The 13330-nt window shown below is 60.0% G+C and overlaps 1 protein-coding gene across 6 annotated transcripts in view; it reads right to left on the bottom strand.

The window, feature by feature from the left end:
- The window catches only part of DOT1L (DOT1 like histone lysine methyltransferase), a 70286-nt gene that overhangs the window by 36447 nt on the left and 20509 nt on the right, over positions 1–13330 (bottom strand). For 5 of the 6 annotated variants that reach the window (XR_008516321.2, XR_008516322.2, XM_024237254.3 and 2 more), the window contains exons 3-7: positions 10821–10895; positions 6953–7016; positions 5490–5718; positions 2947–3041; positions 2483–2545 (exon numbers count right to left, since the gene is read on the bottom strand). Coding sequence is in view for 4 of the 6 variants with exons in the window: in XM_024237254.3 (XP_024093022.2) it covers positions 2483–2545; positions 2947–3041; positions 5490–5718; positions 6953–7016; positions 10821–10895 (526 nt within the window). In the remaining 2 variants the exon portion in view is untranslated. The remainder of the gene's footprint in view (positions 1–2482; positions 2546–2946; positions 3042–5489; positions 5719–6952; positions 7017–10820; positions 10896–13330) is intronic. The other variant, XM_054539280.2, reaches the window with a different exon arrangement.

Here is a 13330-nt window from a genome sequence, read left to right as displayed (position 1 = left end):
CAACAGGATGAGGAATGGAAACCACAGCACCGCGCTGACACCAAAAGCAGCAACGAAAAAACGGGCGCTGCATACTCAGGACCACGGGCTTATCCTCCACCCGAGGGAGAGCATCCACACAAGCCCGCCACTAACACCGTGCTCTGCCGCTAACACCGTGCTCCGCGGCCAGGGGCTCAGCTGCCCGCCAAGAGCAGGGCAGGGAAGGGTAACCATCTTGCCCCCGCGACTCACATCGCTGGGAAATGCCAGCGCCAGCCAGCACGAGGGGACGGGAAAGGGAGAGGAAAGGGACATGGACTGCTAAGGAAAAGGCAAAGCTCCGTGTTTGCAGGCGACACAACTGTCAACGTAGAAAACCCCAAGGAGGCCAGGCACGGTGGCTCATGCCTGTCATCCCAGCACTTTGGGAGGCAGAGGCAGGCGGATCACAAGGTCAGGAATTTGAGACCAGCCTGACCAACATGGTGAAACCCCGTCCCTACTAAAAATACAAAAATTAGCTGGGCGTGGTGGCAAGTGCCTTTAATTCCAGCTACTCAGGAGGCTAAGGCAGGAGAATCACTTGAACCCAGGGGGCGGAGGCTACAGTGAGCCGAGATCGCGCCACTGCCCTCCAGCCTGGGCGATAGAGCAAGACTTTCTTTCACACACACACACACAAAATGCGTCCAAACTCCTGGGCTCCTCCAAAAGGTTCATCTGCCAGACCACCATAGCCAGGACACCCAGGGCAGAACCAGCTGGCAAGGGCTCCTGACCCCGGTCAGGGCCACCAGGGATCGGGGCCCCGCACCCTGACACTGGCCTTCACTTGTGCTGTGGGACAGTGCGGAGGGGTCTGAGCTGGGGGCCAGGGGCGCATGCTAGGCAGGACGCACGCCCACTAGTGGCAATGACAGGAATGTTGAGGCCTCACAGAGATCCGAGGAAGGCCCTGGCTGACAGGCCCACAGAGGGCGCCTCAGCAGGGAGCTCCAGACAGACGGGCGGGTGGGCACACAGCCCCGGCCACACCTCCACGCATCCTGCTGAGGAGACAGTGAGGGGCGGGCACCACCTGGGAGGGGACTGGAACTGTATGCCACCTGTGTCCCTCATGCATCCCTCTGAACTGTGACAGTCGAATGACAACAGGACCCCTGAACACTTTGTTTCTGTTGCTTCTGCAAACTTGCGGATTCCACCCAGGAACTGGGTCGTCACAGGCACCTGGGATCACGAGTTGGCCTTGCCATGTTCCGTCCTGAGCCACTCTGCTGGGCAGCTTAGCGACCCCTGCGCCATCGTCCTCCCAGGGTGGTGACCTGGCGCCCACCCCACCCAGCACTCCTTCTGCCTTGTAAGGGAAGCTTCTCAGGACTCAAGGGGCTGCGGGCTCTGGGGCTCGAGGGGCTGTGGGCTCTGTACTCCAGGGGCTCCAGGTCTAGAACAGGAAGCATCCACCCTCCTGCAGTCCCCAGATCCCAAGCCACCCTCCAATCCACATCACAGGAGCAGCTGCACCAGCACCAAACCCACACCCCACAAGGGCGGGGAGGGGATGGAGTCGGCAGGTCTGGGACATCGCTGGGAGGCAGAGCCGATGGGCCCGGGGCGCCGTCAGCCTCCACCACAGGTGGGCGCCTGAGCAGCTGGGACTGTGAGGAGGAGCACACAGGTCAAGGAAGGACCCAGCTCTGCAGGCCTCTGTGTGGAAAGGACCAGGGCGGAGCCTGGTGTCTAAGGACTCAGCATGGGGTGGGAAGGAATTCCCAGGAGGATGCAGGAGCGGTGGCTACTCCTGGAAGCTCTGGCCCAGTAATCACCCAACCTGGGTCAGGAAAACTGTCCTTCCTGCTCCCTAAAGAGCATCCCCTTCCCACCCCCACACCCATCCCACTGCCACTCAGCCATCGACAGGAGAGCACATACCCCACAGGGAGGGCCACACACGGCGCCATCCACAGGGTCCATGGGAGGAGCGCCCCAGACCGCATGACGACAGGGCGGAGGGATGGCCACACGCGGCGCCATCCACAGGGTCCATGGGAGGAGCGCCTCAGACCGCATTACAACAGGGCGGGAGAAAACACTGCCCACCCCGAGGTTGCCGGCTTGTCATGAAGAACACGGCGCTGAGGACCAGGAACCCGTCCAAACAAGGCTGTCCCCAGTGAGGGATGACACCCCAAGGATGCCGCAGCTGGCCCAGAACCCAGCCCGTCCCACAGGCCTCCGCTCCGTGGAGCCCTGAGCCCATTCCCTGCACCGCCTCTGTGCACCGCATGCCGCCGAGGGACAGAAGCCATGTCAGAGAGGACGGGAGGGACGGCACCAAGAGAGGCGCCTGCTGCTGGCTCGGAGGCCACACCCAAGCAGCCCTACGAGAACCAGAGGGGACTCCAGGGGGCACACCATGTGCCAACAGCCATGTGCCAACATCAGCAAGAAAGGAGGGGCTGAGAGGAGGGTGGGGGCGGGGCGGAGCGATGGCACTCACTGTGTATTCTGCATGCTTTTTTCCATACCATTTCATCCACTTCCTGAACTCGCGGTCCATGGTCTGAAGGAAGGAAACCAAACGCCCGTTACAAACTCTCAGGGCAACAGGGCCTCCATGCGCCTGCCTGGGCAGGCCACCCAAACACCCTGCTTCTCGGAGGGCTGTGCCACGAGGTGGAGCTGAGCACCTCCCGCCTCACTTGTGGCATGTGCCATGAAACAGGCTCGGAGACTCCCCCGCAGCGCTTGGACAGGCCTGGAGGGCCGGCCTGTAATGGGCCGTGAGGGCGACCGGGTGCCCTATTCACAGGCACACCCTGCAGGCAGCCAAGACGTCTCGGGCCCGGAAAGAATGCCACCCAGACTCGGAAGTCCCACGGCAGTGGGGTGCAGGCACCCAGGGCGTCACTTTCTCTGATGGTCCCCTGCCTCCAACACACCCCAGCCCCCAGATCCGCTCACCTCCGCATACTTGGCCGGGATGTCTGCTTTCTCGACGCCATAGTGATGTTTGCAGTTGGTGGCAGCGGCGACCTGGAGCACGACCTGGCCCACACCTGTGATCAGACAGATCCATCAGATACCACACGGCGCTCAGAGGCCACCCGGGAGGCCATGCCCGGCTCGGGGACAGAGGCCACAAGAATGGGGCTATGAAGACCCACAGGGGAGGCCACAGTCTCCACACATATCTGATGCTCCGAGGCCACTCAGGATCCTTCCCAGAGACCGGGCCCCCGGCAGAGCCCCCACGAGGGGACGGTCATCACAACGCGTCATCCATGGACATCACTTGGTGGCCCCCGAAACCAGAATCCATTTGGAGTCTCAGGGCCCCATGTGATGTTCACTGTTCAGACAGGGCTGCCCGAGACTTGGCAGGTCTGGAAAGGCTGCCGTCCACCTCAAATTATCCCCACATCACCAGCACACAGACACACAGCAACCTGGCTGATAAAATCTCATGGCACCCCAGGAAGGCTCATGAGCGGGATCTGACTGAGGCTCAGTGTGGGGTGGGAGAGGCAGTGAGGAGTCCCCTGCAGCCAGGACAGTCTCCCGGCCGCTGCGGTTTCACAGCATCAGCACACAACCCAGCAACACCCGGCTCTAAGGGAGAAGGAGGGAACAGGGGCTGCAGATATGCCAGCGCCAGGAGGGTGGAGGCAGCGGCGCACACCAGGGGTGTCAAGCCGCCTCTCCTCCCCTGCTCGGCAGCTCTGTGCTCCAGGGAACAGGCAGGAACCACGGAGCGACCACGACGGGCACAGACCGCCGCCACCGCACCAGTGGGAAGAGAAGCACACAGAGACAGGAGGCCAGGGCCGGGCCCACAAGTGCTAGGCCGTCATCATCTAAAACATACAAGCCTTTTCAATTTTTTGTCTTTGAGACAGGGTCTGATTCTGTCACCCAGGCTGGACTGCAGTGGTGTGATCCTGGCTCACTGCAGCCTCAACCTCTTGGGCTCAAGCGATCCTCCCACCTCAGCCTCCCAAAGCATTGGGATTACAGGCAGAAGCCAACGAGCCCGGCCAGATATGCCTTTTTTTTTTTTTTTTTTTGAGACGGAGTCTTACTCTGTCACCCAGGCCAGAGTGCAGTGATGCGATCTCATCTCACCACAACCTCCACCTCCAAAGTTCAAGCAATTCTCCTGCCTCAGCCTCCCAAGTAGCTGGGATTACAGGCACGCGCCACCACACCCAACTGATTTTTGTCCTCTTAGTGGAGAGAAGGTTTCACCGTGTTGGCCAGGCTGGTCTCAAACTCCTGACCTCAGGAGCTCAGATCCGCCTGCTTTGGCCTCCCAAAGTGCTGGGATTATAGGCGTGAGCCACCACGCCCAACCAATATACATTCTTTTCATTGCATTTTTTAAATTTGAAAATAAACTTAAATAAATAAACAGAGACGGGGTCTTGCTATGCTGACCAGCCTGGTCTTGAACTCCCAGCCTCAAGCGACCCTCCCATCTCAGCCTTCCAAGTGCGAAGATGACAGGCATGAGCTGCCACAGCCGGTCTGTGCAAAGTCCTCTTGGTCCCTGCCCCTGGGGCCCCTCCCCCACGTCAAAGCCAGGACTGTGGAATGGGGGCAGATGTGGGGCTCGCGTGCCTGCAGGCACAAGGTTCACATGTCCATCGAGGTCCAAGGAGCCCAGGGACAGCCTAGACACTGCGGAGAAGGGGCCTTCACTGTCTGACCCTTGGGTGGCCCTGTCAGCCCTGCAGCCTGGATGGGGTGGTCCTATCAGAAATTAGTCAGGCTACTGAGGCTGTTCATGTGCTGACGGCTCATCTGTGCTTCAGCCAGGCCACACTGGTGCTGAAGACACACCTGGGGCCTCGTTTCACGGAGCCCTGCCCGTGGTTGAGAGGGGACGACACCTCACAAGCAGAGCCTGTCAGTCTGAGTGCAGGCAGAGGCTGAAAGAATGCCAGCAGGTGGGAGCCCCAACCTGGGAGGGGCAGGGCACGGCCCAGACGCAGGGGTACCGAGGGAGACTGGGGATGCAGGGAGGGCACAAGGGCCTCCGGGAGCCCAGGGACCTGGGGTTTTCCTCCACATGGGACCTTTCCAGCCGCTGCGGAGGGAGCAGGTGTGCCTAGCGAAGACCCGCAGCAGGCTGCAGGCGTGGGTGGGGGCCGGGCTGGGGCCCAGGCTAGCAAGTGGCAGCTTCTGGGAGTGAGCGGCAGAGGGTGCACAGGTCTAGCTCCCCAGCTGGTAGGAAGCAGGACACAAGCAGAGTCTCCAGGCACCTGGAAGGATGGGCCTGGTGTGGGAACCACTGGGTTCCGGCGATTTCTCCCCTCTGGGTGGAGCCCGGTCAGGGCTGGGGAAAGGAACGGCCCCACAGCGGGACAGAGGCGCTGGGAAAAGGAAGCACTAGCCATACCAACATCGCAAGTCCCTGTTAAACTCTTCTCCAAGCAGGAATGGGGCAGGCACAGAGTGTGTGGCCTGGAAGTGCACAGGAGCCGGGCATGGCGGGCGACACTCACCGCTCCCCAAGTCCACAAACAGGTCGTCATCAGTCATCTTGATCTCATCAATCATCTGGGCCACCAGGTCGAAGGAGGTCTCCCCGTACACCTCGGGGGAAAAGGGCTCGTAGTTGTTGAGCTTCTCGGGGTCGGTCACCGAGTGGTTGTAGACCTGCTGCAGGATGTGGCGCAGGAGCCCGGTGGACGGCCGCGTGTTCAGCTTCATAGGCTGCGTGGTGCCCTTCCACTGCGGACGGAGGGTGGCCCGGCCATGTCACATAAACCTCACAGCCCAGCCCCTCCACCACTGAGACCCGGGACCTTTCCCAGCAGAAGCAGGGAGCCAGCCGCATGGTCTCTTGTCCCCCTGCGGGGTGGCTGCCAGGCTCCCAGGTCAGTTTCCAACCCAGCCCCATTTCCTACAAGCGGCAAAGCAGCACCCCCAGGGACAGGCCCCATCTCAGAGGGGTCCCAGGAGGCTCCTCCTCCTGCCACAGGCCTCTCTCCCCACTGGCAAGACCACCAAAACCACACAGGCCACCAAGACCACCACCCCTCCTCTGGGCCGAGGCAGCAGGGTGGGGCGCTGACACCAAGGGACCCCCGTCAGGTGCCACGAGCCCCGTGAAAGCCCTGAGCCTACCACACCTCATCTGACTCGACTACCTGGGACCCCGCCTTCCTCCCCACTGCCTGCAGCAGGCTGAGGTGGTCCCCTCTCGCCCAGGCCAGCTCAGTTCTCAGGGGCCCACAGAGCTGCATGCACAAGGTTGAGGGGAAGCCAGAGCCGGGTGGCAGGCTGATGGGGCAGCCCAGCCCAGCCCCACTCAGGAGGGCAGAGTGAGCCCATGCCGCCCCCACCAGGGCTCCCTCCACAGCAAGACCTTCAAGAAAGAGCTTCCCTGCCCCCATGCACCAGGGGCCCCCGGCGCTTTTTAGAACATGGGAAGCAGCACGTTCCCCTCCCTGCTACACCCCAGCTCACTGTGTGCCCCGTCCTTTGTGAGGAAAGCCTCACGAGACACGGCAGGACCGGGGTGCCCAAGGGTGCAGCCCAGGCCAGCATCCAGCCTGATGAAGGCAGGCGGTGTGGGGGAGGTCCAAGGGGGAAGGCCGGCATTCACACAGCCCGGGGAGGACAGGGACCCCGCCTCTGCTGGGACCTGCGGACACCAACCGAGGGTTGCAGAGGCGTGTGCAGACACCACAACCCTCAGGGCCCTGCCTCAGCACACAAACCACGGACGGCTCTGCATTGGCACACGGCCACAGCACGCAGCTGGCCTGGCCCGCGAGGACACAGCCCAGCCTCGGCAGCCCCCACACCACTCACCCACAGCCCATGGTCCCCCCACGCTGCACATTCCAATCCCCGGGGGCTCTAAGGGGAGCTCTGTGTCCCGAGGTGGTGACATAAGGGGTCTGGAAGGGTCCGGGAGCCTGGCACTACTAGCCCCCCCGGGCAGGGGCAAACCACCTACCAGCTGGTGGATGCTGTCGATGGCACGGTTGTACTTGTCACAGAGCCTCTGCATGCTCTCGAAGCTGAAAAAGGCAAGGGAAGGCCCTGGTCACGCGGGCTGGAGCCAGCCGCGTGCATGGGAGGGGACAGCACGTGGACAGGGCAGGCTCCAAGGTGTGGTCCCTGCCTGGACAGCCCCCAGCCAGCTGGCCAAGACCCTTCTGGCAGAAGCCTCACTTTCCACCCCGATGCAGGAGATTTCAGGTTTGACACACAAGCGAGGAGGCCGGCCGAGAGTCCGGTGCAGGGAAGCACGGAGCCCTGAGGCAGTCTGGACCTGCCCAGGCTCCCGCGCAAAGCCGAGGTCCACGTGTGCTGGAGGCGTGAGGAGAGAAAGAGGGCTCGAGGGGGACCGAGGCCAGCCCCCCCAACTGGGGACCCCTGGGGCCGGCCTTAGAGGGTCTTCCTTGCCCTGGCTGGGGACAGCCACCATCACCAGAGGCAGGTGAACGGCTGGGGTCCCAGGGACCACCAGGCCTCTGCCTGGGCAGGTGCAGGAGGAGTGAGCACTGCAGAAAGGAAGATGCCTCACCCCCGCCCACACTGCTCTGTGAGCGTGTCCTTCCAAAGCTCCGACTCACTCACACGTCAGCAGTGTGTCACGTCAGCAGTGTGTCATGTCAGACATGGCACAGCAGGGTCCACAGTGAGACTCAGTCCCCCCGCAGCAGCTCTGCCCCCCTCAGCCCCAGCCGCAAGGCAATCCCTCATTACCTAAGTGCCCACGCCCAACAGCACCCAGGGCAGAGCCCACCAGGCAGCAGGGGGCACCTGGGCTCCAGGGAGTGCCCACTGTCTATGGGGCACGTGAGCCACAAGAAACACAGGCCACGCGGCCCAGCCAGGCCTGGGCTCAGAGGGGCTTCCGGGGTGGGGGCAGGCCTGCTGCGGGGTCTGCCTGGCCTAGTCTGTCCAGTCGCCACCTGGGATAACTTGCTTATCTTCCAAGTCTGTTGGACCCACCGGCAAAATGTGGACGACAGCGTCTGTCCCTCCACCTCAGAAGGTGTCCAGAGCAGAGCATGAGACAGGAGGAGGAGGGGTGACCTGTCCAGTGAACACTGTCACACACAGTGGCTCTCACCGGGGACCCCAGGAACGTGGCGAGGCAAGCAACGCATGGAGGCAGGGACCCTGCTTGGCACCCTACAGTGCCCAGGACGGCCCCTCCCAGAGACCAATCCGGCCTCCATGTCCCCAGCGCCGAGGGGGCCTGCACCTGTGTGTGTGTGGGGGGGGGGGGGTGCGGCTGGGGACTCTTTCCTCCGCCTCCTTCCTCCACCGCCTCCACATGCACGCAGGCAGTTTCCTCCCAATGGCAACCCCAAGAGCCTGGCAGATGCTCCGAGATGTGGCTGAACAATCGCACCCCTGCTCCCACCCCAGCCCCAGCCCCATGCTCTTCCTGCCTTGCCCTGGCCACCCTGAATTCACCTGGGCACTGCATGTGCCCGAGGGTCACACTTCCCCTTCCTCATAGGAAAACCCGTGCTCCACAGGCCAAGTTCATGTTTTCCTTAAGCAGCAGCTGCACAGGATAAAGCAAGAGAACTTAAGAGGAGCAAACACCAAGAACAAGAGCCTGCCGACAGCCCCGGGAGAACGGCCACACAGGACCTGGATCTTCCAGAGGACGAAGGACACGGGGTGGAAGGAGCCCAGGTGGTGCAAAGGGCCAGCAGGCACCGTGCGGGCCTGGGTCCGTGAGCAGCATCTGGTCGGGGCCGGATGAACCGACAGAGCCGGCCTGCTGCCTCCCACCTTCCCCGCAGCTCCAGGGGAGCAGCCCTGGCCCTTCATGTGTTTTCACTTCTTCTTTTTTTTTTTTTTTTTCTGAGATGGAGTCTCTCTCTGTCGCCAGGCTGAAGTGCAGTGGCTCCATCTCGGCTCACTGCAAACTCCGCCTCCTGGGTTCACACCATTCTCCTGCCTCAGCCTCCTGAGTAGCTGGGACTACAGGTACCCGCCACCACGCCCGGCTAATGTTTTGTATTTTTAGTAGAGACGGGGTTTCACTGTGTTAGCCAGGATGGTCTGGATCTCCTGACCTCGTGATCCACCCGCCTTGGCCTCCCAAAGTGCTGGGATTACAGGTGTGAGCCACGGCGCCCGGCCCCTGTGTTTTCACTTCTACACGCCACCTTCAACCCTGACAACCAGACCTTCCCAAAATCACCTCTGCATGCTCTTGGGAAGAGACTCTTCCCTGGCAGGATGTGCAAATGCAGGTGCTCAGAGGAGCTGGGGCTGTCCTTGGTCTGAAGCCCTAATGGCTCGGTCCCTCAGGTGGCCCTGCCAGCTCCAACGAAGACGCCTCGCCCAGCCTGTCCCTGATGTCCTTCCAGCCTTGGCTAAGCCCATCCCACGCGAAGAGGAAGGACACCACACACCCACGTGGAGGGGCGCCATGAGCACAGCGTCTGACACGCTCGCTGCTCAGAGCTAAGGCAGAAGCTTGCCACACACAAGTGAGGCGCCATAACCGCCCCAGGTTAATGTGAAAGGGCTCAGCCCGACAACACCCACCCATCCGAGGGGACTCTAGTTCCTAACAAAGCTCCTGATCTCTGGGAACTTCCAGGTGACAGGAGCGTCTTCTGTTGTAAGGAGGCAACTTGTGGGGGGCTCCTGGGTGAGGTAAAGCCCAAGCTGCGGTAAGAAGCTCAGAAAGACGGGACTGGAGATGGAGGCAATCATCAAGCAAGTCTCTGAGAAGCCTCCGTGAAAACCCGAAAGCACAGGGTGCAGAGCTTTGGGGTTAGTGCACCCCAACTCCACGGAGACAGAGCTCTGTGCAGGGCCCTGCAGGCCCCTCCCTGTGGACCCTGCCATGCGGCTGTTTATCTGCACGCTGCATCACACCCTTCATACTAAACCAGGGAAGGGCCCAGCACACCATCATGCCCGATGAGGGGGCATGGCGAGAGGCCCCGGCGTGCGGGGCAGGTGGCGTGAAATCCACAGCAGCAGGTCGGCATGGAGGCCCATGCCAGCAACGCGCTTGTCTGCTTGGGGGGCACCAGGGTGCTGACCAGGGGATGGGCAGGGCTCGAGGGAGAGGCACAGGATCTCGAGGTTTACTGAGGCTGAGACCGCTGACCCCAGACAAGAGTCCCTCCCACACGCCAGTGAGGCCGGAGAGCCAGGTAAAGTGCAGCCGCGTGGCCTTCTGGGCTTGACTCTCTGTGGAGAGGGACTCATCTAAGCTCACGACAGCACAGCCCTTGACGGAGGACTACTCTGTTGATTTTAGACTCTCAAGACCTGAAAAAGGCATGAGTCTGGAATGTCTTCCTTCTCAAAGAAAAACAAAACACTTCCAAGCAAGCATTCCAGAGACAGCCCTGCCCCTCTCCACCCACAAGACCCTCCTCCCAGACCCAGGAGCTGCCAGGGCGAAATTGCTAACGCAGCCACAGGGCTGGAGACAGAGGGACTAACCAAACCCAGCTGAGACCTAAACAGAGCTGCCAAGGAGCCTAAGGCCGCCCAGGCCCTCCCAGCAGCCTCAGGCAGGAACGCGGACTTCTGGCCGTCAGCCGCCCGCTATAAAAAGAGCGATCACTAGCGCAGGCTGACTCCACACATGCCAATCCCACTTTCCACAACCGGAGTTTCCAATTCTGTCCGGCCTCTGACAGCCTTTGCCAAGAGTTGATAAACATTTCCTACCAAAATAACTTCATGGGGGCCACGGCCAACTCTAAAAGGAAACTTCAGATCAGCTTGCACCATCTAAGAAGACTAATTACAGGATGCGTCCTCCTGTCCTCCCCAAGAGCCGAGTCTGTCCTCGGAGCGGAGCGGCCGGGCAGGACTCTGCTTACCTTTTGGTGTCATAGTCAATTAAAACGTAATTCTCCATAGCAAGCTTGAGATCCGGGATTTCTTCACAGACCCATCTGAAACACAGCAGCAGAAACGATCAGGAGGGGTTTGGTTTTTTTTGTTTGTTTTATGTTTTGGTTTTGTTTTTGTTCTGAGACAGAGTCTCACTCTGTTGCCCAGGCTGGAGTTCAGTGACGTGATCTTGGCTCACTGCAAGCTCCACCTCCCAGGTTCAAGCGATTCTCCTGCCTCAGCCTCCCAAGTAGCTGGGATTACAGGCGCACACCACCACGCCTGGCTAATTTTTGTATTTTTAGTAGAGATGGGGTTAGGCCATTTTGGCAAGGCTGGTCTCAAACTCCTGACCTGAAGTGATCCGCCCACCTCAGCCTCCCACAGTGCTGGGATGACAGGCAAAAACAATCTTGAGTATTACCACACATGTTCTTAAACACTGCATTCTCTCCAACAGAAAGCAAACATCCTTACCCCTCCCCTCAAAGTGGAGAGAGAAGGGAGGCGTGACTTCAAAACGAAGGCTACGATATTTACCATGAAGCTGTTACTGAATCACACAGATATTACGTGGCTTTTGAGGCCACACACCAGTGGCTCTGGGGACCTAAGCGAACTCACCTGCTACAGGGCTGGTCTAGGGACCCACTGGCCACATCAGAGCTCGAAAAGCAACCAACTGACTAGAAACTAAAGCCAACTGGTGCCGGGCCCGGTGGCTCCCGCCTGTAATCCCACCACTTTGGGAGGCCGAGGTGGGCAGATCACGAGGTCAGGAGTTGGAGACCAGCCTGACCAACATGGAGAAACCCCGTCTCTACTAAAAATACAAAATACAAAAACACACTGGTGAATTCCATCAAACACTGACAAGACATAACACTAAACCTACAGAAACTTTTTCAGAGTTTTATGCAACCGGCGTCATCCTGACACCGAAACCATAGAGATGCAAAGGGCTGGAAAGAAAGGACAAGAAAGGAAACAGCAGACCAACATCCCTTACCAACACACCCCACTATCCCTTAAAAACGTGAGGAAACTGCGCAGTGGCACCTCACAACCACGCACAGCACCTCCTGGGGAGGAAAAGCTGCTTCACTCTAAAATTAGTCACTGCAATTCACCGAAGGAACCAGGACGGAGAGCTGAGCAGCCCCGTGTTGGCGAGTACGGAAAGCGCACAGGATGGCATTGGGTGCCATCAGGACAGTACCCCCCAAGGGGCCAGAAATGGAAGGACACGCCTTCCGCTTGAAAAGGGCACGGGACCAGTCACTGAGCCACTGTGACAGCAGCAGGCCCACTTTCCCCAGCCACCTGGCCTGCGGCTCTGTAGGAGGGGTCAGGGAGGGATGGGGGTTCGGCCTCTGCTCCCCACTCCTCTCGACCTGCTAAGTCCAGCTGGCAGCTTCCCAGAACTCCGAGAGCAGCTTCATTGCCCCCTACCCCACGCCAAGTCCCCAGACTCCCCAGCCAGCTGGCCAGGACCTGACCTCAGGTCCGGGTGCCCCCCAAGACCCTTCCACACTGAAAGACACAGCATCCTGTCAGAAGGGCTGTGGCACCCACCCTCTGTGATTATTGGTGCCTCTCGTCACCCCTCCCCAGCATGGTCAATGCCTGCACACCTGGCCAACACCAGCAGGGGACCTCACAATGCAGATCATCAAAAGCCCCAGGCACCGAGTGAGGCCCCAGAGCAACGCAAGCAAGGCAGTCTGCAGTCACTTCTCATCACATCGTCCAGGAGGTCCTGGCCAGCGCAACTTGGCAAGAAAAACACTCAAGCAGCACGGAGCCTGAAAGGAGCGGCCGCACAGTCTTCACTCAGTCCCGTGGTTCTGCGCCACAGAGCACGCTGAGGAATACGCGCGGACACCGCCAGAGCTCAGCAGGGGCAAGGCCGATAGGCAAAAGAGAGCAGTCTTTACACATACTAGCAGCAAAGGATTGTCAAAATGCCACATAAAAAAGCACCGAAGGCCGGGTGTGGTGGCTCATGCCTGTAATCCCAGAGCTTTGGGAGGCCGAGGCAGGCGGATCACGAGGTCAGGAGTTCGAGACCAGCCTGATCAACATGGTGAAACCCTGTCTCTACTAAAAACACAAAAATTTGACGGGCACGGTGGCGGGCGCCTGTAATCTCAGCTACTCGGAAGACTGAGGAAGAAGAATCGCTTGAACCTGGGAGATGGAGGTTGCTGTGAGCCGAGGTTGCGCCACCACACTCCAGCCTGGGCAACAGAGTGAGACTCCGCCTCAAAAAAGAAAGCACTGAAGCAGGAATACCTGGGAGTGACACTGTTTAAACGCCCCTTTCCCCAAACTGAACTGCAGGCTCCAACCAACTTCTAAAAAAGCCCAGTTGGCTTTTCTGGAGAAATGGAAAGGCTGATTCTCAACTGGACATCCAAACGAGGAGAGCCTAAGACAGCCCAATCATCTTTAAACAACAGCCCTCCCCGCACTTCGGGAGGCCGAGGCGAGTGGA

Source organism: Pongo abelii, chromosome 20, assembly GCF_028885655.2.
Source record: "Pongo abelii isolate AG06213 chromosome 20, NHGRI_mPonAbe1-v2.0_pri, whole genome shotgun sequence".
Taxonomy (NCBI): Eukaryota; Metazoa; Chordata; class Mammalia; order Primates; family Hominidae; genus Pongo; species Pongo abelii.
The sequence above is the reverse complement of the archived record's forward strand: the minus strand, read 5'-3'. Positions and strand labels throughout refer to the sequence as shown.